The 24844-nt window shown below is 42.0% G+C and overlaps 1 protein-coding gene across 1 annotated transcript in view; it reads left to right on the top strand.

The window, feature by feature from the left end:
• The window catches only part of ANK2 (ankyrin 2), a 327832-nt gene that overhangs the window by 266130 nt on the left and 36858 nt on the right, over positions 1 to 24844 (top strand). Inside the window, exons 34-38 of the mRNA XM_090036674.1 lie at positions 8667 to 8895; positions 13791 to 13916; positions 16642 to 16764; positions 19494 to 19526; positions 22579 to 22600. Of these exons, the coding sequence (XP_089892800.1) occupies positions 8667 to 8895; positions 13791 to 13916; positions 16642 to 16764; positions 19494 to 19526; positions 22579 to 22600 (533 nt within the window). The remainder of the gene's footprint in view (positions 1 to 8666; positions 8896 to 13790; positions 13917 to 16641; positions 16765 to 19493; positions 19527 to 22578; positions 22601 to 24844) is intronic.

The raw sequence follows: 24844 nt of genomic DNA, 5'->3' as shown, positions 1-24844 counted from the left end.
TTAGATATAGGCTTGAGGACTTTCTAAACAGGCCTTTAAATGATTGTGCTGGAATTACACTCCCATTCACAGGATTAGATCTGTCCAAGGAAACATTAGTAGGTAGCTACATTTATATAATATACTGATGAAGCTGACTGCATTCTTCAAAGAACCATGGCCACTTTCCATTTCATCCCATGCCAATTTTCTTAAGTTCAGTAAATATGGCATGTTTTGTGTCCTTTGTAGAGAACCAAATTTTAAAACAGTCTTCATGTTGGGCTCTGGCAAGGGCTTATTTAGGCAAGATTAGACCTGTCCTGTGAACATCTGGTGTACTACTATTTTTCCCCCACTCTTATATGTTAAATCTCTATGTACAGATGTGCTCGTGTTCAGTTGTCATTAACGTCTACTAATTAACTTGTTAAATATTAAAAGATTAGTGCAGAATGAATACCTGTTATTATTCAGCAAGATGAGTAAGACCAGAGCACTTACATTTCAAAGATATGTTTGGTGAGTAGGTAACAATCCTCCTGAAGTGTCTTTGACCCTTCATGACTCCCTGCTCCTTCCTACAGTGTGTCAAATCAACCCATCTTTTCCACCCACTCTGCAAATTTTATTTAAATGAAATGCTGTCAGCTGCAAAGAGAAATTAGATGAAATACTCCTAGATGAGGAAAATAACAGATTTTTATTCCTTTTATTTCAAAAGGCTTAATAGCACATTTATGCTGCTTTATTTCAGGTGTACAAAATGGGATTTTATTGCCTTTGACAAAAGAAAAAAGACCCAAACAAACCAAAGCAAAAACAAAACACTGCATTTGCTTTCAAAATGTGTACTGAAGCAGTATTGATAATGATAATGTTTCGTATTCTCAATTTTTGTGAATAATGTTCCTCAGCTGACTGTCCTGCTACCATTATTAGTACCAGGCTTTCCCTTTTGACTCAGGATAGAAGCCTGTTTTGGGAGCTAAAGTTCTAGGCTTGAATCCCAAGGGGTACATGAATTATGTTATAACTTGTATCTACTGTCTGCAGCATGTACGTACCATTAGCATGGGTCTGTTACCATGCCACCTGAACTAAATTTCTTTTGTAAGCATAGTTTTAAGTGAACGTTCCTGCAGGAAATTGCTGAAAACTAGCTGGCATTCTTTTGTAGAAAGCATTTGCTTCTCATTAATTGCTAGCAGGCGTGTCTACATGTGCATATGAATGTAACACAATAAACTCCAGCACTTATTGAACCCGAATTTCTACCCCCCAGCACCACGTTTACACGTGTGCCCGGGACTGCAGCATATTGAGCCAGGTCCGAGCAGCCCCAGCTGGCAGGAGGTCTGGGGGGGCAGCCTGTTGGCCTGAGGCTGCTGCAACCTGGCTGAATGTGCTGTAGAGTAGCTGGTGGGGGCATGAGAATGGTCCAGTGTAGGACTAGCCGGCAGGCAGCCCTGTCACTGAAGCAACTTTGTGCTCCAGCCAACCCAGGTCAATGTCTACACATGCACTGCTGTGAAGTTTCTTAGTTTACTTCAGCCTAATAGGGGTGCATGTGTAGACACCAAGGCATTTACTGTCAAGCTAATTAGTCTACTCCACAGTAAATGTCTTGTGACAGACCCAGCAAAGACTCTGAAGACTAGGGCCCCCTACCAGCAGCAAGAGTCAGAAATTTTTATCAGTTTTCATTTCTTTGTTGTGAAGGTTTGTACAGGCAGAAGAAGCCAGCAAACTGCCAGACTTAATACATAGAATAGGCATACTGTACGCCAGAGGTGTCGAAGTCACCCTAGGTCCTGGGCCAGACCTGGGCTGCTCCCATACCAGATCTGCGGTGCTGGGGGTGTCCACAAGAATCAGGCAAAGGTTCACTAAATGGCCACAGGGTAACCCTCACTTACCCTTGTGCTGCCAATGGCCATGTCCAGCAGGGCCCAAGGGCCCAAGATTCTACGGCAGGCCCTTCCCCTCCATGGCCATGCCCCTAGTTCCCAATTGCCCACCAGCTCTGTGGGCTGGATCCAGGCCACAATCCATATCTTTGACACCCTTAATGCACAGCAATATACTTAACCTTAAAGAAGATCTAATGACAATAGTACAGAGAAGTCTTTAGGGAGCTAGACAACTTTCAAAGGAAGCCTCACCTACATATGGACCCACTGGTTCTAAAAGGATAGAGAAATGTACCTTTTGCTGCAGTGACAGAGATTGAAAGATGTAGTTAATTAGCTACCAGAAGAAGGGTCATAGCCAAAGTGAACTCACCCGCTCCATGAAGTTTGTCATAAAAAAGAAAAGTGGCAGGATTAGGATTTGCCTGCATGCTAGAATTTTTAACAAGGCTATTCTGAGACCACATACTCTATCTCCACATGAACAGCTGTTCAGTGCTGACCAATAAAAGCATATTTATTATTCTAGATGAGAGACAGATATTTGCAAAGCAAAGTAGGTAAGAGAGAACTGGAAATATGCCCTTTCAGTATACCCTAGGGCCCACTACAAGTTTCTCTATCTGCCCTTTTGATTAAGGCCAACTAGTGAAGAGTTGCAATAAAAGAACAATTAAACATTTAGCGATATTGCAGACATCTGTACAAGTAGCAGATGGCAAGATAATAGGAGCATCACTTCAGAACATGGTCTGATAATGAAACAAGTGATAGCAAGGGCCTAAGTGCAAAATGCCACTTTCAATCCAGATAAAATCCAGTTTATTGTAAAAGGAGCCAAAGAAATCAAGCCAAATGAAAGCAACATTGAAGTCGTAGCCAACATGAAACCTCTACAAAATTTCTAAATTATTCCAGACCATCCTGGGAATGATTAAATTCTTTGCACACAATACTGGTACTCAGATTCTCTGATCCAGGTACCATTTGAGCAAATTTATCCAAAGATATTTATGGAATAGTCAGCTACAATACAAGGCTATGCCTTGTATATAATGCAAACTCTGAAGGAAATGGGGAAAAAGTGCCTCTATTGAGATGGAACTACTAGCTTTTATATTTACCACAAAAAAAGTCATTGGTACGTACATGGCTAGAGGTGCATCGATACATTGGTCCCATATCAGATCAGCACTGATGTAAGGAAAATTGGCTGTACCGGCAGTTGCCTTTTTTTGACTGATGTGGTTGATAAAAGCCATGTGTATGCATCTAGCCACAGTGCAGCATGCAGGCGGCAGGAGCACAGCCTAGCTCTGTGGAGAGCAGCCAGTCTGGCTGGAAAGTCTGTTGTGGGGGAAGGGGAGAGGGGAGGAAAGAGACATGGGGAGGGGGCAGATTGAGGTCCCCATGCTGAGGGAGGGAGTGGGGCTGGGGCAGAGGCAGGAGCTGCCCAGCCGGGGTGGGACAGGGTGCAGGATGGAGCTGCAGCTTGTCCGGGGGGGGGCAGGGGGAAGAAGTAGTGGTTCCCATCACTGTGTGCACCCTGGAAGGGCATGTAGGAGGGTGTGTGCCCCCTAGATCTGTGCGCAGGGTGAGGGTGGACTACCGCTGTGGGCTGGGGCTGGGGGTGGTGCTGGGCTGCACCTAGGACATGCAGTGGTGGCACTGGGAGGGGAGTTATAGTGAATTTTGGGGTGGTTGCAGCTCCCCCTGTAACTCTCCCTCCCAGTGCCACCACCACCCACCCTGAGCGCAGCCTGGTCCAGCCCCACTGCTAGGAAGAGCCCGGCACTGCCCCAGCCCCTAAGGGCAGCCTGTCTATGTACAAATCCAGGGGCACATGCCCCCCATGCCCTCCTGGGGTGCATGTAGTGGCAGGAGCTGCCCCCCGTACCTCCTGGACAAGCTGATTGCGGCTCCCTCCCATGCCCCACCCCAGCTGGACAGCACCTGCCCCTGGCCCAGCCCCAGCCCCACTTCCTCCTACACCACAGGGGCCTTGATCTGCCCCCCATACCTCTTCCCTTCCCCTGCCCCTTCCCCCACAACAGATTTACTAGCCAGTTGCCACTCTGTATGCTGGGAGCTACATATTTGTGACTGGATCAGTATCAGCTGATACGGCTCATTAAAAATTGGCCATGTATTGACCCAAAAAATCTCAATCAGTACACCCCTACCCATGGATCACAGGTTGCAGTACAGTTGGATCTGAAGCACTTCAGATGATTTTTTTCTCTAAGACTCTTGGCAAACCACCTACAATTCTATAGCACATATTACTTCAGCTGCAGAAAATTATCTTAAAATGACACATGCTTTTGGTAAGGAAATGTTAATTGCTGTAGTGAAACCCACTTCAGTACCAGGTCATGGATCATTTATAAAAAGGTAATCTATGCAGTTGACTCTTCACAAATATATTGAACAAACTAACAGATGACACACAGAAAGATCCTGTTATAAAAACTTTATGCAAGATTTTACATGAAGGCTGGCTTCGCAGAAAGGAAATTCTAATAGTGCAACCTGGCTAGCTTATGAAAGATAGTATTTCATTACAACAAGGTGTATTAATAATGAGTAGTTATATCATATTTACTTGAATGCAAGATGAGGTTCCCCCCACCCCCATTGCAAAGAGAAAAAAGTGCTTTACTTTCAACATTGTGTGCTCCCATGCTGAGCCCAACACATGGCCAGAAGAAGCAGTGCATTGGTTGCACCCAGATTTCCCAACATCTGTAGAGAACGGCCACTTTAGTGGGTCTTTTTGGGCACTTTTATCTAATAGCTGATTAAATTAGCTTTAGCTTAAAGTGCCAAAAAGCCCCACTAAGCACGCAATTTCTGCAGGTGCTGCAGAGCCAGGTTGAAGTAATGCACTGCTGTTTCTTTTTTCCCCCCACGTCTGTCAGCACCCTTTGTCTTTCTCTTCACTCCTGTATCTGAACTGTGACTTGCTTTCCCATTTCCAGTGATTCCTGTTTCTTCACCAGGCTTTAATTCCTGGCAAACATCATCAAGTGAGGCCCCAAAGAGTTCACCAGAATCCTTCTGTCACTCCCTCTATCAGCCTGTCCATATGATTAGTGTAGTCCTGCCATGAGGTGAAGCTGGTCCAGGTTGTCCTATGCCTCATCTGCATATAAATTTTAGGAATATCCCTGGACTCATAACAAGAACACGCAGTTCCAGTTATGATTGGGGGCCAATTATCACATGGCTCATTTTGGGAGGTGAGGGTGGGGAGGGGGCAGTCCTTTGTGATTTGAAATCCTGTTGACTTTGGTGGGGCCCAGCCCAATGAACTATGAGGTAAATCACAAGACTTTGGCGTTGGACTACTATGATACATACTTATAAGTAGGTCCCAAAGTGCTGCTCAAAAGTGTGTTTATGGAAAACCAGTGCTAAAAATTCCAGCAATTTCAAAAAGAAAGGTTATGCATCAATTCTGGATGAACTAAGTGCATGGGTACTATATGAAAATAGCTACAGCCATGTTTAATTTCAAGCTAATTTCCACATGCTCAGGGAGAGCAGGGTCTGGCAGCAAGGAAAAGAGGAAGGGGCTGCCAGGGGAAAAAGTTGGGGAGAAGCAGAGAGCAAAGGAGCTCCTCACCCCCTCCTCACCAGATTTACTTTCCCCTACTGTAGCTATAAGACAGGGGCAAATTAAAAGCAAAACTCCAATATTTAGATTCAATACCTGAAACATTATAACAAATTTATAAATTTTCCATATATAGAATCCAGTTATTGGAGGGAAGGTTGTCTTATAATCAGGACCATTTTCTATTCAAGGAAATAGAATCATAGAAAATTAGGGTTGGAAGGGACCTCTGGAGGTCATTTAGCCCAACCCTGCACTGAAAACATCCCCAGCTACATCCCCAGCTACACAGCCAGGGCTGTGTCAAGATGGACCTTGAAACCCTCCAAGGATGGAGATTCCACCACCTCTCTAGGTAACCCATTCCAGTGCTTCACTACCCTCCCAGTGAGAAAGTTTTTCCTAATATCTAAATAAAACCTCCCTTGCTGCAACTTGAGACCATTGCTCCTTGTTCTGTCATCTGTCACCACTGAGAAAAGTCTAGATCCATCCTCTTTTCGAGCCCCCCATCAGGTAGTTGAAGACTGCTATTAAATCCCCACTTGGTCTTCTCTTCTCCAGACTAAATAAACCCAGTTCCCTCAGCATCTCTTCGTAAGTCATGTGTTCCAGTTCCTGAACCATTTTCATTGCCCTCTGCTGGATTCTCTTCCATTTGTCCACATCCTTTTTGTAGTGGGGGGCCAAAAACTGAAAACAGTACCCCAGAAGTGACCCATCCAGGCGAGCACAAAACAACTGCAGATGCTCTCTCTGCCTGAAGAAGGGTGTTTGTACCCAAAAACTTGCAAAGAAGAATTTTTCCATCTATTTTAGTTGGTCTAATAACAGATATCACATTTACCCAAGGAACCTTGTCTGCCTATGTCTTTAGACCAACATGGCTACAGCCAACACCCTGATGGGATCTAATGCATGATCTACACAACTATGATTTCCACCATGCCACACATGCATGGCAGGAGGCACAATTGTGGGGTCATGCATTAGCTCCCATTGCACCTTGTTGCTGTTTCAGAGGGGAACCCAATCCTGGGCTCCCCCTGCATTGGAAAGAAGCTGGCTCCTGCCGCTGGGAGCTCTCTCTGCTAATGGGACCCTCAGCCATGAGGACCACATAAAGCCAGGGCTGAGAGTCCTACAGCTGACTGGGTTCTCAGTCCCAGCTGTACCCCATGCACAGCTGGGACTGAGCCCTGTCAGCTGGAGGACTCTCAGCCCCAGCTGTTAATGGGGTACAGCCAGGATTGAGAATCCTGTTATCTCTGAGGCTCTCAGCTCCAGTAACTGTGGGGTACTGCTGTGATCTTCTGTCCTGGGGAGTGAGTGGAGCACTCGATGGCTGGAAGATCTCAGTGGCTGGGAGATCACTGCAGCGACAATCTACCAGCCACTGCATGGAGTGCCCCCCACATCTGGGAGATCCCACTAGCTGTGACCTCTCTGCCTCGGGGGCATGTTGTGCTTCCCAGTGGTTAGGAGATTGCAGCAGCTGTGCTCTCCCAGCTGCAGACTGCCTACGTGTGCAAATTAAAGCTGAATAGAAACCAGCTATACAGTCATTACACATTTTTGAGCAATACTGTTTTAACTGTTTGGACCTTTTTTAAGTTGCCTTAGTTAATTTGCATGTATAGTCAGTCTAAATTTATTGTGCAATTAACAAGGTAGTAATAGATATAACACATAGTGGGGGCCTTGAGATGCATAATACATCTAACAGTCATATCATGTTGAGAGTCTGGTTAAGAGAAGCGAGCAGATAGGATATGAAGTACATAGCATCTTTTACAATGGCATAACAGATACACAGCAGACATCTATACTGGAAGAATCTTATGAATGGCAAGCATGCCCATACAGAAAATCAACTTAGCCCAAGTTGTGCTCCAGCTGAGCAGGGAGGCATGCTCTGCTACCCCCTGGCTTCTGGCCTAGACCACTGCAGGCATGGAACTGCATTTCCAGAATCAAAAGCAAATAAATGTCTTTTCACTTACTTATCAGTTCAGTCTGCGCAGTTTAAACTAACCTGTGAAGATTGAATCAATTCTGCCTTGGGCTTTTTGACTGTCTGGACTTAACCTTTAAAATTAAATTGTGCATACAGTATACAATACCATTTTGAAGGAAAGAGATTTACTGCTTGAGGGTACATGGCACCTGAACTGGTTAAACCATCCAGTATAACAGAGCTAAGCTACTGAAATCTTAAATCTGAATGAAACAGGTTTAAAGTTACAGAGTTTAACTTCCACTAGTACAGAATAGAGTAGACAGATGAAAAGCACTATATTTTTAAATAACTTTGACTGATCATCTTTCCACACCATTATGTATGTAAAATCAGCCAAAACCCTCCTGTTGGTAGGATCTAACACATGGAATAAACATGAGCTTAGAGCTTGCACAGTTGGAGTACCTGTAGAAGTAATTTTGTCTAGTATTTAACAAAGAGTTCTGGTTCAAACTTCATATCCTCGGCCATGCTCTGAAGTGCAGAGGGTTCAGCATACACACAAGGAAGTGTGGTCTCAGCATCATTGAGTCTTATAAAGCATTATGGAGGTATCCAGTCAAGAAGACTTTGACAAGTAGCATGACAGGTGTCATTGTGTAAAACACCAAATATTCCTGGATTTCCTGGTTCACGCTGGTAAATTTATCTTATCCTACTGCAGAAATTGAACAGCAGAGGGGAATATTTACCGTAGAAAGATTTTCCTTTCATGTCCTATTAAATACTGATTATCTCCATAAAACACATCTTCTTTTTCTGATGTTATGGGAATTATTTAAAATTTATGGGTCACACAAAGAGCTCCATTTATAGACCTATCCTGAGAAGAGTTACAAATATGCTTAACCTTAACTTAATGGGACTAAAGCAAAATGCATGTGCGTGTCTTTGCAGAATCTGAGATTATATCATTTAAAAACAATCTTTAAAAAGTACATTATGGTCATCGTTACTCTCATCTGCCCAAAATAAGGAATTTCAAATATCTTGTGCTTTTACATTCCGCTTAGATCAACATGGTTGTGGTGTACAAGACAGTGAGACCAGGATGCAGTATAAATTAGCATTTTGAGAACTGGTGTTGCTTACAGCATGCTGTATTGGTAAAACCACTCTATATTTTCTTCCACAGATTTTGGTTGATAGATTGTCGGCAGATACAGGAATCTGTCACTTTTGCTTCCCAAGTGTACAGAGAGATTATTTGTGTGCCGTACATGGCCAAATTTGTAGTTTTTGCCAAATCACATGATCCCATTGAAGCACGATTGAGGTGCTTTTGCATGACAGATGATAAGGTGGACAAAACCCTGGAACAACAAGAAAATTTTGCTGAAGTTGCCAGAAGCAGGGATGTAGAGGTATGGTATAAAATAAAATAATGGTCTCTGTTTACATTTAAAATGTCATGCTAAATCTAGTACCAAAATAGCAGTTTCTGCATGCTGCCTGGTACAGGAGACAAAAATTAGTTATAACAACATGCAAACATTTCTTGTAAGTTTTCTTATCAGATTCAAAATCAGGTTTGTATCTACCAAATCAAAATAGTGGCAATATATTTTTGTGTGGCCTTTAAAGTTTGCTTTTGTTTTTGTAAAAATGAATGAAAGTTGCAGTAAATGTTTTTTTATATACCTTTGGGTTGCTTATGTAGTTCATGTGCCAGGTTAATTTTGTTTTGTAAGCCTGAATCTCCTGTAATAAAAATAACAAATGTCAGAAAAAATATTTTAAAAACCCACAACAATAAAACTACAGAAATCTGGAGTGTAAACTTGACTGTAGACACTTAGGAACCAAAGCTGAAATTGAATGGAATTTAGGCTCCTTAATGCTCAAGTCACTTTTGAGCTCCCTTTTCAGTTAAATGCTCTTGAAACTTCTACCCATAAACTCATTTTTATGCTCTTTAGGATATGGGTTTTGAGGTCACATGGGTGATACTCACTGGCTCTAGGTACAGACATTCAGTTTCTTCCAGAAGAATAATTGTTCTCCTGGTAGAAACCAAAAATGTACAAATGTTCATGCTTTTTCTCCTGGAGTAAAATAACCAAGAGCAATTAACTTGGCAACAATTGGGTTTAAATCGTTCCTGGGAGACTGAATGTCTGTAAACCAGTGGTCTCCAGCCTTTTTAAGTAGGAGATCACTTTTGTCACTTAAAAGCAACACAAGATTTACCGTGTGCCACTGCCTCCCCTCCCTCCCCTCTCCAGCTGGCAGGTAAGTCTGTGGGAAAAGAAGGGGGGCGCAGATCAAGGCAGAGGGAGAAAAAAGTCTTTGGGGGCTTACCTTCTCAGCAGGTAAGTCCTGCCCAGCTGGGGCCCCACTCAACTTACCCCTGCTCCTGCCTCCGCAGCACTGTCCCTCACCACGGGGCCCTCAATCTAGCCCCCGCTCCTTCCCTCCCCCACAGACTGACCTGCTGGGCTGGGGCACATGTGTGCATGCACGCGGTCACTCAGCCCCCCACCCCAGCCTCAGATCAACTCCAAGAGGTTTTGAGATATACCAGTGGATCGAGATCCACTGGTTGGTGACCATTGCTGTACATTTTTCCCCGGCTTAGCTCCCCCTGTGGACCAGGAGAAATGTAGGTAAAGGAAAGGCTCCTTGTCTTCCCAAGACTGGGATCCATCTGGTCTTGAGAAGACATGTTTCCCTAAACCAGTACATCTTCCCCAAACTGGGCAGACCCTGCTTTCAGGGAGAGGTAAAAGACTTTGCTGGCTCCTGCTCATTTCCCCTTGCCACCCCTGCCACCCAGTTTAGCAACAAGGTAGTGATTTAAAAAAAGGTCTCTGAGAAAATCTCCTGGCTCCTTGCTTCCGCTGGATCCCCCTTGCTGCTTAGCTGAGTATGCGGGCAGCAATGTAAAAGCTGGTGGATGGGAAAAGAACTCAGGGACCTGAGTCCTGCTTCTAGCCTCCAGGTTTTACCCTGCCATAGGGGGGTTAGGAGACAGCATACAGAGGCTTTTCCCAGCCTGGTTCCCACCTTCTGGCCGCTCATCCCTACAACTTCCCCTTGTCTTTCATGCCACCCAGCTGAAGCAAAGCAGTGCCAGAGTCAGCCTGAAGCAGTATGGGATGAGGAAGGCTGCCATGTCCCTCCTGAATCCTTGCCACAGCGGCTGACTGTTCCTGTCTTCCCTTCTCCTACCACACATATTCCTCAGAATGAACCCATATAGGAGCACAAGGAGCAGGGCTGAGAGGTTTCCCACCATGAGATAATAACTCCCCTCCTGCTAAGGGACTGGCAGGATGTGGAGGCATACTCCCAAGGCAGGATCCTTCCCAATTGTCCGTGGCAGCTGCTGCTTTTCAGCAGCCAACTGTCACTTGACAGCCTGCACCCTTCCCAGGCTGGGAAAAGGGTAGGCTGTCAAATTATGGACCTCCACTAAGGGCAGGAGTGGCCCAGGGAGCAGCCCTCCAGTGCTCTCTGGCTGGAGTTCTTCACCCTGTGGAGTTCTGCAGTCATGGGGCTAGAGGAACATCTGTACAGTTAAGCTCCTGGGCTATTTTTCTATCAGAATAAATTTCTTCCAGTAGAAAGGAATGTCTGTATGTTGGCACTGTCACTTCCAGGGAGACTCTTCACAGTACTATTATGATCCATCTTACTGTCTGAATTGACTGCAAAGCAGCAATCTGGAGGAGTAATGCTACCCACCTGTCTCTAAAGGCTGCTAGGATCTTGTAGAACCATGTTGAGAGGAACAAGAGTATTACTGCTGAAGGGCTAACTATATTTTTTGAAAGGCTGATATAATACTAGCTTTGGGGAAAAGAGAAAAGATTATATAGAGAGGGATTATGTCCTTTCCTGAAGCAAAACTGGCCTTGAGGTTATTAATAATTTTGTGTGGTTAAGGATGTTAAAATTGATCACACAAAAACATAGACATGATGACCGTGGACAGCTACTCAGAAAGGAAAATCTCCAAAGTGTGGTGGCAGCAGGTTGCTGTCACACAGAGATACATGCATGTCAGTTTTATTTAGTTTTATTTATCTAGCAGATGTACTAAAACAATGCACCTCCCGTTCTGCCTCTCACATCTGCTGGCATCAGTCTGTTCACTTTCTGGTCTGTGTTGCCTATCTCCAGGGCACTCAGTGGAGTGGTAGGATGAAAACAGCTTACATTGCTGCCTACGGCTCTTGAACTGGGTTCTGCTGGTGTGAGCTAAGGTTAAAGGTCAGCCAAATACATAGTAACTGTTTCTAAATTGGCCAGGGGTGAATGATTAAGTTTTAAATAAGGTTTATGATGCCACGTGTCAGGCGACATCTTGAGGTTGTCATTAATTCAGAGAAATTCCTACTGAGTTGTGTGTGCATATGTCAGAAAAGGACCTTTTTAAAAACAGTAATTACTGCGGGATTTAGCCTTTTCATTCTATTATGCTTTTTTTTTTTTATGCTGAAATTTGTGAAGCTTAGTGTTAGATGGATTTGTGAAATAAGGGGGAAATTTCCCCAGGCACAGGCTAGTTACTTAAATGCTAAATCTCTCTTTTAAGTGTACATTATTAATAAAAAAGATAGTCAACTCCTTGACAGCAGAAGTCAGAAGTGCTGTTGACAATCAGTGGGACAAGCTATGTTCATCCACCAGCATTAGGAACTTACATTAAAGGTTTGATTAATACTCTGCCTTTTGGATATTCATGTCTGATGTTGAACAAGTAAAAGCATTCCTTGTGGAAATTTCGAGTACTTTTTGTTAAAAGCTCTTTCTGGCTGAATCATCTCTCTCAAAAGCAATGGCAAGTGGGAAATGATGTATGAGCATAGAATATTCTGCTTGCTTAGTGCATCCTCTTTTCTACTTGAAAACCCCCACCTAATTTCTGCTCACCATCCTTAATTGCTCAGTTTCAGGCTCTCCAGTACTAAACATAGGTAGCCTTTACCCCCCGCCTCCCCTCCAAAAGATAAAATATGGCCTCAGCAAATTGACAGGGCTAAATTTCAAGTAGATAATGACAGGAGGTACTCGCCACACAATGTGCTAGCTTTTCTTGGTGGGGGGTGGAGGGGAAGGCAGCAGGTTGAAGGCAAGTTTCAGTGATTGATGAAGAGACATGTAAACAGCCACTAAGGGCACCTGCACGTATGTCAGACATCTGCTCCAGTGCATGCTAATTAGCAAGTGTAGGAGCAGACTCGATTAATCAAGCATGTGAGACTCATGTTAATCAAGTCTGCTGGAGCGTACTGATTAACATGCTCCAGCAGCTTCCATGTCATGTCTATTCAGCATCCCTGCGCTTCAAAATGGCGGCAGAGGCACTTGAAATAATGGAGTCTGCTGGGACGTGCTGATTAACATGCTCCAGCAGCCTCCATGTCATGTGTATTCAGTGTCCTGTGCTTCGACATGGCAGCTGGGGCACTTGAACTAAAAGCTCTTCGAATGAGTTTTAGTTCAAGCACCCCTGCCGCCATGCTGAAGCACAGGACACTGAATACACATGACTCTTTGGGTGCTTTAATTAGAGTGGCTCTCAGAGCCCCTCTAGTTAAAGCCCCCACCCCAGAGCACATGCATAGATACCCTAAAAGACCCAAGTGATACCATGCAAGCATTTCTGACAGTGGCCAGATTTTCATAATTGCCAAATGCTCACAGCTGCAGTTGAAGCAAATGGGATCAACTGGTAAAAGGGATCAGGCCCTTTTAAAAATTAAGCACCTTAGACTATATGACTGAGCCTCAATACTAAGACTGACATAGGTGGATTGGTCAGCCTACTGCAGAGTAATCTGCTTAAGGAATTAAATGGGCCAACCAAGAAAATAATCTGTAACTTCATGATACTCAGTTTAATTTGTTACCTTACAGCTCAAAACTGAGATCCTGGGTTTGCACAAGGAGTAATATAGTTCCTTCTTCAGCTGTGCTGCTTAACTAGATCTAAATCCATGCTATATTGTAAGTAGAGATTCAGGTAGAGATTCATGCTGGTACCAGCCATGATTTTCATTTCTAAGAATTTTACCACTGTTTGTAAGTGAAGCCAGTAAAATATTTAAAATGAGGATTCAATGTTTACTCTGAATTTGTTTACACTAGTTCAGGATAGTAACAACAATGAAACAACAACTTTGCATAAGAAATTCTGGACCTTTTTAGAAGATTGGTTGAAAAAAACAATGTAGAGCTGTACTTGCATAGGTTAGTCATACAGAAATGACTATCATCATTAGTAAGATTTTTTATTATTATTTTTCCACAGGTATTGGAAGGAAAACCTATCTATGTTGACTGCTTTGGCAATCTAGTGCCACTTACAAAGAGTGGGCAACATCATATATTCAGTTTCTATGCCTTCAAAGAAAACAGACTTCCACTGTTTGTAAAGGTAATGGAATAGTTTGGTCATGGACTAAGGTTTTATTCAGGGCTAGCTCTGGGCTGTCAGTATATGAGTTGGACTGGAAAATATCTTCTCCTGTAATAAATACTGTAGTATGTGTTGACGTGGACAACCGCTGGTCTGCTTTATTTATAATTTATTGAACATGGCTGCACAAAATCTAGATAAACATTCCTTGTAAATGTAATAATTTGTGGTTATGTACTGCATGCCATTTTCATCTATCCCATGTTTTTCAATCGTCAAGCCTGTGCATAAGAATGATGATATCTACGTAATGAGCTTTGGCTTATTACAGAACAGCTCCTTTGATTGACCTATTTTGCAAGGACAGTCCTCTGCTTCACAGAAATAATACATTATAAAATAAATGAGCAAAAAATACAAGTCCACAATAATATCACCATACTCTTATATACTGTTTTGCAGAAATAGATCTCAAAGTGCTTTGCAAAGGAGGTTCATATCATTTGTCAGTTTGTATAAATTGGAGTTATCTCCTTCCTATTCCTGTGTTCCATCTCTAGCTGTTTTGTAGCTCATAAACTTCCAGATCATTATGTGATAATACTGAACTTGACTATGGTTCACTATATTGCAGAAAACTGAATATTCTGGTATGTTTCTCTGGCATTCATCACAATGTTGTCATCACAACAAAATTAATCACACACACATTTCACAAGATAGCTGTTCTTCAACTCTGGCTCCATCATAGCCCTGCTAAAGGCAATGCAAAATCTCCTTTGACTTCAGTACTAGCAAAAATGAGTCCTTTATGCAACTAATATCTTCCATATGAGAGTGCAACAATTCATACTGAATTCCCATCTCTACTCCAAATCCAGCTTTTGTTTCTATACTGCTTACAAAATCAAGTTTTCAAAACTGGAGTAGAAAACTATGAAAGTTAAAAGCTGCAACCTGATAAATTGCTGCACAAGCAGTGACTTAAACCCCATACCAAAGTGCTACATGTGCAGTCCACTTCCTTCATAGGGTCACAGTGGATGAGTGAGCTGATCATGCTGACAGCTGTGCTAATACTCACCAACATCCATATTAGTGTTAGGGACAGTTGGTGGTACAGATCTACTAGGCTTATTAGGACTTTGAACTGATGTCCTTCTCTGTTTTGGAGAAGAAGGAGTACAAGACGGTGCTTTGTATTTTCATTGAAGAGATTTGATTATGTTTTAAAAAGTTTGGTGACACTAGGAACTGAAAATGCCAGTCCACAGAATAGCAGTTTTGCAGACAGTTACAGAACAGAGTTTCCTACAGTGCTCTTGAAGGGTGTTTCAAAGCTTTCCTATGGTGAAGATCCCTAACATAAGGGCTGGGTAGTTCTGTATGGCCAACAGGGCTGCCAGGGACTACTGGGCAGAGATGACATTTTACATTATTTGTTAAATTAAAAGCTCTACTAATCATTGTGATGTAAAATATATTTAACCAGTCATTTTTCCAAACAGAAGTTACTTGAGGTCATGAACTTTGGGATAGTTCCAAATTCTGAATAGACTAATCATAAACAAGGAACATCCTGTTGCATAATTACAGTATTTGTCCTATGCCTTTTGCTCTCCCTCTACCCCTTGCTCTTCTGTAAATTTGTTTTCTTTATTGAGAACAGATTCAGCTTTTGTTTATATCATAAACTGTTGACTTTGTGTGGTCATATCCCATCCTAGGCTTTCCAAGACAGGTCTCAAAGCATTTGATGTGACTTGACATCCTGTTTAATCTGACAAAAACGTATGCAGCTCTATTTCAGAGTAATTTTACCACTTGGCCTTGGTGGTAAAACCAACAAGAAGGCATATTTCTTTATTGGCACCTGTTCAACAAGTTACATTTTCTAAGACTGTTTGCAAAATCTGAAAGTACTTTTAAGGTATTTGAAATACTCTCTGTCTTGTGAGTGATGCAGCATAAAGGTGTCTCCCAAATAGCACAAAGTGTCAGAACTTACAATGTTGTTCAATTTGGGGTTAAGTGCAGAGCTTTCAGAGGTTTGCCTGTAGGTTTCTTCATTCAAGTGCAGTAAATAGGGATCAAAATGATTAGATCTTCTGAAACGTAAGGGGGTTTTTTTTAGTGTGAACTTTGTCAAATGTGTTCCTCACTGATTCTGTACCTATCACAGCGGTTAAGTTATCAAGTGCTGTGTTTTATGCAAATAAAGTAGAACGTACAATAACTTCTAATTATCTATGTGGGACGATAAAAGAGCAAGAATATGGTGTGGTTATATCTGAGGTGTATTTTTATACTTTCCCCCCCCCCTTTAATAGAGAAATCAAAGATGAGTCCCATTATTTTTTCAAAGTTTGGGGACCAAATTCTATTTAATTGAAAAACAGAGTGATTGCAGGCCATCATGGGAGCATAATCACAGTGCAGTTGCAGTCTCTCCCAGCATTCGACAGACAAGTCTCTATTAGTAACTTCAAATGTGTAAATATATCTATGGTTTTCATTATCCTCCTGTCTCATTCTCACTGCCTCATGCATCCACCTACACCTACCTTCACACCCATCAAGCAAGGAGCAGCAACAATAGACCTCCCATGAATTTGTAATTGCATACAGAAGCTAACTTCCCTTTCAGATCTAATCTCCTCCTGCTAAATACTTGTAAAGAGTGTATCTGAAGTGCACTGTAAAACAAAATTGCATTTATGCTTCAATATCTTTGTTTTATTAGGTACGAGATACAACTCAAGAACCTTGTGGACGACTATCATTTATGAAGGAGCCAAAATCTACAAGAGGCCTAGTACATCAAGCCATCTGCAACCTAAATATTACATTGCCAGTTTACACAAAGGTACTATAGCAGAGCTTGCTTTTTTTTCTATTTTTTACAAATATTGCCCATGATCAAATCACAGCATGATTAGCAAATAGGCTGGAGGACAAAAGATTTCTAAAGACTTATTCATCTCTAATGAAGTATAAATAACACCCACAATATTTAGCATTGTACAAAATAGGACTGGAGGTAACTTCAGGAAATTATTTAGTTCAATGCCCTTTCTCAAGGCCTAATCATTCAAGACAAATGTTTGCCTAACCTGCCCAAACAAACTTCCAGTAGTGTTGATTCCGTAGTTTTCCTGAATACTGACATTATCACTCATCTGAAAATACAGTCTGCATCTATGACGTAATATTTGTCTACTAGGGGAGGAGGGTGTTGGTGTTGGATTTTGGTAGATCATATAGCTTTCTACCTGAATTTCCAATGAAATGCAAAGATTAGAGACTTCATGGGCCTAATCCAGTTTGCTCTGGATTAGGCCATGATTAAGAGAAGTCAAGGTGGCTGCTGGCCATTTTCATGGGCAGACTATGGGTCTGACAGCCATCTTTGCAGACAGAGCATGGTCCCCCCCCCCCCACATCTTTGATTGGCCAAGCGGACTCAGTGTCCCCACCCCTCACCACTAATTTGTTGTGAATAGGGCTGTCCATCATGTGGCCCTGCCCCTCACTACGAATTGGTGGTGAGGAGTGAGCTGTATGATGGACAGCCCTTGCAGCCAGTCAGCAGTGAGGAGTGGGGGCAGCAGCTATTTTGCTGTTCCAGCAGCACCCCTTCCCATCCTTCCCCCTGGTGGGCTTCATGGGTGGGCACAGTGGTCACAAGGACAGCTGGCTCCCCATAGGGTGTCAGTATTTTCTTTTTGGTGAGTTGTTTTTTTTCAGGGACCCTGCCAAAAGCATGGCATCCACACTTTTTCATGGAGTCCACGCTTTTTCACTGAGCATGCCCAAAATTACAGTTTCCTTGAAAATTATGAAACTGCAATTTTGGTAGGTCCCTACCCATGGTAGATTTATTCCCATTCAGAAATTATGCTAAAATGTATGTAAACTATACCCACCAGTAGGATACAGAACTGAGAATCACTAAATAAGCTGGGCATAGGCAATGCGTTGGGGGGGTAGAGGGGGGCACATGAACCCTCTGAGATCGGCCACTGCCAAAGCCACCACTGGCTTCTGCAGGCGGTCGCTGGTCACACCCGCCTGCCCCTCACTGCCAATGTAGCCAGCGGCATCTACAGAGAGCCCGTGCTTGCTGCTTGCCACCCACCCCTTCCCCCTGGCAGTCGGCTGTGGGAGGACACCACTGGCAGCAGTTGCGGGTAGTCCCCACTTGTCGCTGCCGATACTGCCAGCGGGAGATGCAGGTCGTCCCCACTCTCCGCTCACCACCGTGGTGCCCTCTCAGTTGCGGGAGGCACCAGTCATTCATGAAGCTGGGTTGCATCCCAGCTCTGTCAGAGACTTCCAATATGATTTGGGGCACTGACTGAACACTGTAAGTCTTAGTGCCTTTCCTTTATGAAGGGGCTTATAATTTATAACCACTTCTTAGGGTTTTAGAAGGATAAGGCAATTAATTAATGGTTAATGAATTATACATACTGTGTTCCTCAGAACTCCACTATAGTTTTATTATTTTATTAAGGTAGGCATAAAAAGCTTTAAAATCAAAGTCCATTAGGATGGCATTTCCATATCTTGCTCAATGTTTGATACAAGTTCAAGGATCACTAAAGACAATGAAACAAGTTTTATTTATTTCAATGAGAGCTAGACCAGGCACTAAGACAGAATGTACAGGACACCAGCACAATTCTGTTACTTTTGCCTATAGGTTCCTGCACTGTTGTTATCAACATTGTAGCAGGTGACTTCCATTAATGCAGGGGTTGCCAGCCTGTGGCATGAGCATATGTGTGTGACATATGGCAGATCAGGGAGGGCAGCAGATAGGGCAGGAAGCAGAAAACAGCAGGAAATCAGGCGTGGACCAGAGTAGAGACCAGAAAGCAGATGCATAGTTTGGACAGTGGAAGAGGATGGGAGTGGCACTTGGGGAGGGTCTGGGGATAATTTGTGACATTCCTGTCAAAAAGGTTGGCCCCCATTGCATTAGTACACGGAGCTACATGAATATTATCAGTCCCAGTATTGTCCATGCAAAATAGGCCTGTGCTTAGAGGTGCATTTTACCTTTAATGATTATAAAGAATTAAAAGAGCATACTGTCTCAATAGATTACTATAAGATGCATTGTAACATGCTGTAGAAAGTGCTTTGCAGTAGCTGTTCAGAGGGCTACCTTTCTATATATGCTGCAGCACAACTCATAAAATTTTAGTTTTACAAGGGGAACCGTCTCCATTATTTTAGAGGATTTGTCTGCGCTTTCTTAACATAGAATATAAATAAATGGTCTCTTGAATATGCATACCTCATAAGCCTTATAAAGCTGGATTTAGGACTTTGTGGAAACCTAATACTCTCAAACAACTTTTCTGTGTGTAATTTACTTGACTGTGCAGCCTTTTATATTTAAATAGACCTTCTAGATATTTTTTTCCAGTTTAGACTTTTTAAACTGATTGCAAAAGCATGCTTGCTACATTTATCTGTTGAATGTTATCTGAAGTAACACTTTTCCTATTCTTTTCTTCAAAATATTCTGTACTTTTCCTACCCTGTTTTCCCCCTCTTTGTTGCATGGCATTTTGGGGCTGAAAGGAATCAGAATCAGATCAAGAACAGGAAGAAGAGGTAATTTGCTGTAGTGCTGTCATTATGGATGCATCATTGCTTGTGTATACTAACAAGAGATAACTAATACATGTTTCTTAGAAGACTGAATTGTTTCCCTGTGTATTGGCCTAGTGTTACCAGGATGGATTAACAGTTCCCATTTTAAGGAGCTGAATGTCATTCGGGGTTGCTTGCAGGTTGGACACACATAGCGATTTACTTTATCTGAAGGAGATTTCGGAGTATGTTAAAATACTTTTGTTCAAAAATAGATCTACAGAATACTTTTTCACTGAAAAGCTACCTGCAAGTTTTTGCAAGCATGTGAAAGACTGTGGGCAGATAATTCCACTTAGCACAAATGAGAGGAGTTATCATCATGGTGCTAGTTATACTTTCCTGATTCTGAGGAGGTCCTGGCCCTGGAAAAATTGAGATGCCCTCACTGAGATGCCACTGGTGGAGTGGTAGAGCTCTACTCTCTTCTTCCATCCCCTGATACAGCCCAGACATACTTCCCATGTAAGCATGCAGGCAGAAACATATAGCACAGTTACATCCAGCAGGGAGTTCCCCTGAATCTGGTCCACTGCACTGTCTCAGTGGAACGATGGAGCTGCAACCCAGTCAAGAATCTGGACTTTATGCAGTAGAAATCCATGGTGATGGTTATGGATTTCCGAGTTGAGTACTAGAACCCAGTGTTAACCCAAAGAAAATATTTAGGTAGTTAAACATTTAAGAAATGCAGCTTACACCTTAATAGAGGAATAGGGCCAATGCTCCTAACACTCGCACGTCTGCACATGCATTAATGTGCTCTAGGTAATGTACTTTAAATCTAGTGTCCCCATTGGCTCCGAGATCTTGAATTCTCGCCTCTCTTCTCTTAAATGAAATCTTTAGTTCACTAAAAACTTCTTAGCTATTTTTATATTTTCAAGTGGTTGTATTAATTTATTTTGTGAATAAAATTTACTTGTATTATTATGCTGACATACAGAATCACTTGTGAGCTCTTGGAATATTAATTACCCAAAAAATAGATCCATCTTAAGGAGTCTGTTTTTCTCTCAATGCATCAGTGGGATTTCCAGTAGCAATATGGAAATTGCTGTTGAAGTTCTAATGGATCCTTACATTAAATGACACTTGCTTGCATCAGATTCACCAATAGTAAAATGGCCTAACAGAGATCATGAGCCGTGCATTGCCATGTCACAATTTGTTACAATTTATTTCTATCCTAATCACTTCCTTGAAAAGCAAGTAGTAGGGTCATATCACATTTTGATTCAGTATATTGCACTCTATTTGATTCAATTACTGCAGTTATTGACTTAAGGACCCTCTCCTTAGCAGACATGGGCATTCTTGACACTTACTGAAGATGTTCTGTGTGCCTCAGTGTCATAAGCGATACTGTTTCAACAATGCCTTCTGTTCCCTGCCTTCATAAAGTTAGCTCACAGAGCTCTATTTCAGACTGGTGTCTCCACAGGTTTGGACCCAGTAATTCCATTTACATATGTTGATCTTATTTCTGTACACAAATAATTGCTCTGGCAGAATTGCCCTGGCAAAATTGTACAGGCAGATCTCTGGGATACCTTTGTCTATATACCTCCTTCAGTTCCTAGGAGCCTGAGTGGTAATAGCAACTGAAACTTTTTCTTCATATCTGAGGTCAAGCATGCTTATTAGTACATGCAAATGTCTCCCTTAATGTTCTTACAAGGATCTTCAATTTTAAATGAGACTAAAACTACCTCATCTACTAAATGCATACCTAATACACCCTGCAAGTCAGGCAGCACAATGTTCCCCTTCATGGTAAGCAGGACTTCCCATTGGTAGAAATATATATTAGAGCCATGTCACACAAGACACTTAAACACATGTTAAATGCACTTAAAATGCCAATATCTATGTGTTCAGGCAGGATAACAGGTGCTCAGCATTTTCCTGTTGTACCGTATCACAGCAAAATTATGCCTTTTTACACTGTATTAAGTAACACGTGTTGAGTTAATGTGGGACTGTTCCACAGAGATAATATGATCAATTGTGGTCCTGGGGCTGGGACGCACAGTCCACCGATTGTGGGTCCCAGCCCTAGGATCACATGGGATTCTCAAATCAACTCCAGTGCAGTACCTGAGCTGAGACCAACAGTTCAGCAGATTTTCAGTCCCAGCCCTGGAACTGCACCACAGTTTCCAACTGGCTCCAGTGCATTCCCAGGGCCGAGACTGAAAATCAACTGATTGTAGGTCCCAACCCCCCACTGCACTGGAGTCTTGAACTGGTTTAGTGTGGTGCTGGGGCTGGCAGCACAGATCAACTGGTTGTGAGTCCCAGCTCCAGCAGCACATGAAGCCAGTTCAAGACTACAGTGTGGTTTGGGTGCTTGGACTGACATCAGCTGATTGGCATTTCTCAGCCACCACACTGCCCAGGAGCCAGTTCAGAGGCCGAATCTGACAATCCTTGATCATAGCAAGCATTATGGTGTGACTGCTCAGAACACATTCTAACTTTTAATACATCAGCCTAATGCTTATTATGACCTGAGATAAAATATATGTTAAGTGTCCTGTGTGACAAGTCCCTTAGTAATATTAAGTATTACCTGTTTGTCCCTTGTGCTGACAAGTTTCTACTCCCTATGATCTATTTGGGAGTTCCTGCTTCACCTTAGTGCAGGAATAATTTCATAGTAGTGCAACTTCACTCTCACTAATCTACAATCAGAATCCTCTTTGCTGTCATCCCCATTCATCATATAGGAATGCAGTACTTAGCACCTGTGCTGTACAGCGTGAAGCCCAAATTATAACTGTAACAAAGTAGCTGCCATTAGATAACTGATATGCTCTGTCAATACATTAAATAACTAAAATCATTCTCATTGCCAGTTTATAAACATGCACAATTCCATTTAAATCACTGGAACTGTATTTGTTTATAATAATGGTTATCTTCACTCATCCTGTGACTTTCCTACCATCTTAATATACATAGCAATGATGATATTGTAACTTTTTAACTTTTTTTTGCTCTCTTTCAGGCTGATGTGACATCAGAAAAAAGTAAGATTTTGTAAAAAATTATTATAATATCTCATTTTGTATGGAAGCTGGCTAAAAATAAAGATAAGCATGAGAGAGATCCTAAAATCTAACTGCCATTATTAATAGCAACTATAGTTTTAAAAATGTAATAAAAAGCAATGTAATTGAAATGCAGCTATTTAGTTATTAATATTATTTAACTTAATTAATAAGCAGTAAATTCTAAAACAATTCATTTAAGCATTCACTTTCCTTCAACATCCCTAGTGACCCTGCTATTGCTATTATGCTTGTATAAGGTACCCATCCCTCCATTTTATGTTTTTGTCCACATGTTGACATAATATTGTCACCTCATTTTTACCAGAGAAATGACAGTATCACTTTTTTAATGAAAGCATCTCTAAAATTCCAGATACATTTCATTAAGTTCATTAAATGAAACTCAGGCATGTGTAAAAGTGATACTGTTCAAACTATTCAGACCCCCATTACTGTGGTGAAATATGACTGGACGTATGGCTTTGCTTACATACCCTCTTTTTATCATGGGATCTGACATCTATTAAGTGGAATTTTAGGGGTTAATGATTGGTCTAATGAAGATGCAAACCAAAACTGTCTTTTCAATCTGAAAAAGTATCTTTGAGAGCTTTCATATGAAACTTCAGATGTGATTGTTTTACTACAGGCACTCAAAAAACAATTACTTTTGATGGATGGGTTTTCAGCCATCTTTAAAAGTGACTACAACTAAGTGCAGAAGACAGAGCTATTTTTCTCACTGTATTTTGAAGTTTTATTATTTCTCCATTGCCGTATTACAAATAAATTCCATAATGTATAATACCCAGTGTTCAACAAGTTCCTTCCTGGTCCAAGAATTTTACAGGATTAATGTTGGTTATTTCATTATGTCTAATAGATCTCTTGTCTTTTGAGCTTCATAATGAAGTTTCCAACACTGCCATTTGATCATAGACCCCGTTGTAGGTAGTTTCACTTAAGTTAAGGAGATTTCACATAAACTAGAATCTAGACATATGCAGGATTACAGCCATGGACTGTGGACTGCTGCGTCCATGTGACAAGGCTGTAATTCCAATGAAATCCCTCAGGAGCATGCAAACCCAAGCTAGCATATCCTGCTGGGGGTCCTTGTTAGGTGCATCTTAATGTTTTGGATTTTAGAAGTTTTTGGACTCTTAACCACCCAATCTCTTTGGAAAATGTATTTGTTCTAATGAATAACATCAGCATCAACTACAAAAAAGAAGAAGGTTGATATATCACTGAGGTTGTGGGCGTGTATGTGTGTGTGTATGTGTATATATATGTGTGTGTATGTGTATATATATTTGTATATATATGTGTATATACGTGTGTGTATATATATGTGTGTGTGTGTGTGTATAGACACACACTCCCACAAAATAAATAAATATATACATACATCCCCCCCACAACCTCAGTGATATATCAACCCTCTTCTCTTTTGTAATTGAAGCTAATGTTATTCATTAGAACAAGTAAGCTTTCCAAAGAGATTGGGTTAGTCCAACAATTTCTAACATTCCAAAACATTCAGATGCAGCTAATGAGGACCCCAAACCAGAAGCAGCAGGATATGCTAGCTTGGGTCTCCATGCTCCTGTGGAATTTCATTGGAATCACAGCCTTGTAACATGGACGCAGCAGTCCACAGTAGCAAATAACATTACATGGCTGGAATTGAACATCAAAATTATTTTGACTGGACAATGTGTAAAGTATCTTACAGATGACACCAAGCTGGGGGAGCAGTATATACACTGCAGAGTAGAGCTAGCATTCAGGGTGACCTAGACAAATTGGAAGATTGGGCCAAAAGAAATCCTATGAGAGCAAGGACAAGTGCAAAGTCCTGCGCTTAGGACAGAACATTCCCATGTACTAGTCACCCGCTGGGGACTGACTGGTTGGGCAGTAGCTCTGCAGAAAAGGATGCGGGGGTTACAGTGGAAAATAGGCTGAATATGAGCCAGCAGTGTGCTCAAGAAGGCTAACAGCATATTGGGCTGCATTGGTAGGTGTGTTGCCAGTAGGTCAACAGTCGGTCAGTATTCTCTTCTATTTAGCGCTGGTGAGGCAAAATCTGGAGTACCGTGTTCAGTATTGTGCCCCCCACTACAGAAATGATGTGCAAAATTGGACAGTCCAGCATAGGGTGACAAAAATGATGAGGGTGCTGGAGGACATGGCTTATGAGGAAAGACTGAGGGA

This window comes from Crocodylus siamensis, chromosome 2 (genome assembly GCF_052110815.1).
Source record: "Crocodylus siamensis isolate JL-2025a chromosome 2, ASM5211081v1, whole genome shotgun sequence".
Lineage (NCBI taxonomy): Eukaryota > Metazoa > Chordata > Crocodylia > Crocodylidae > Crocodylus > Crocodylus siamensis.
The sequence above is the reverse complement of the archived record's forward strand: the minus strand, read 5'-3'. Positions and strand labels throughout refer to the sequence as shown.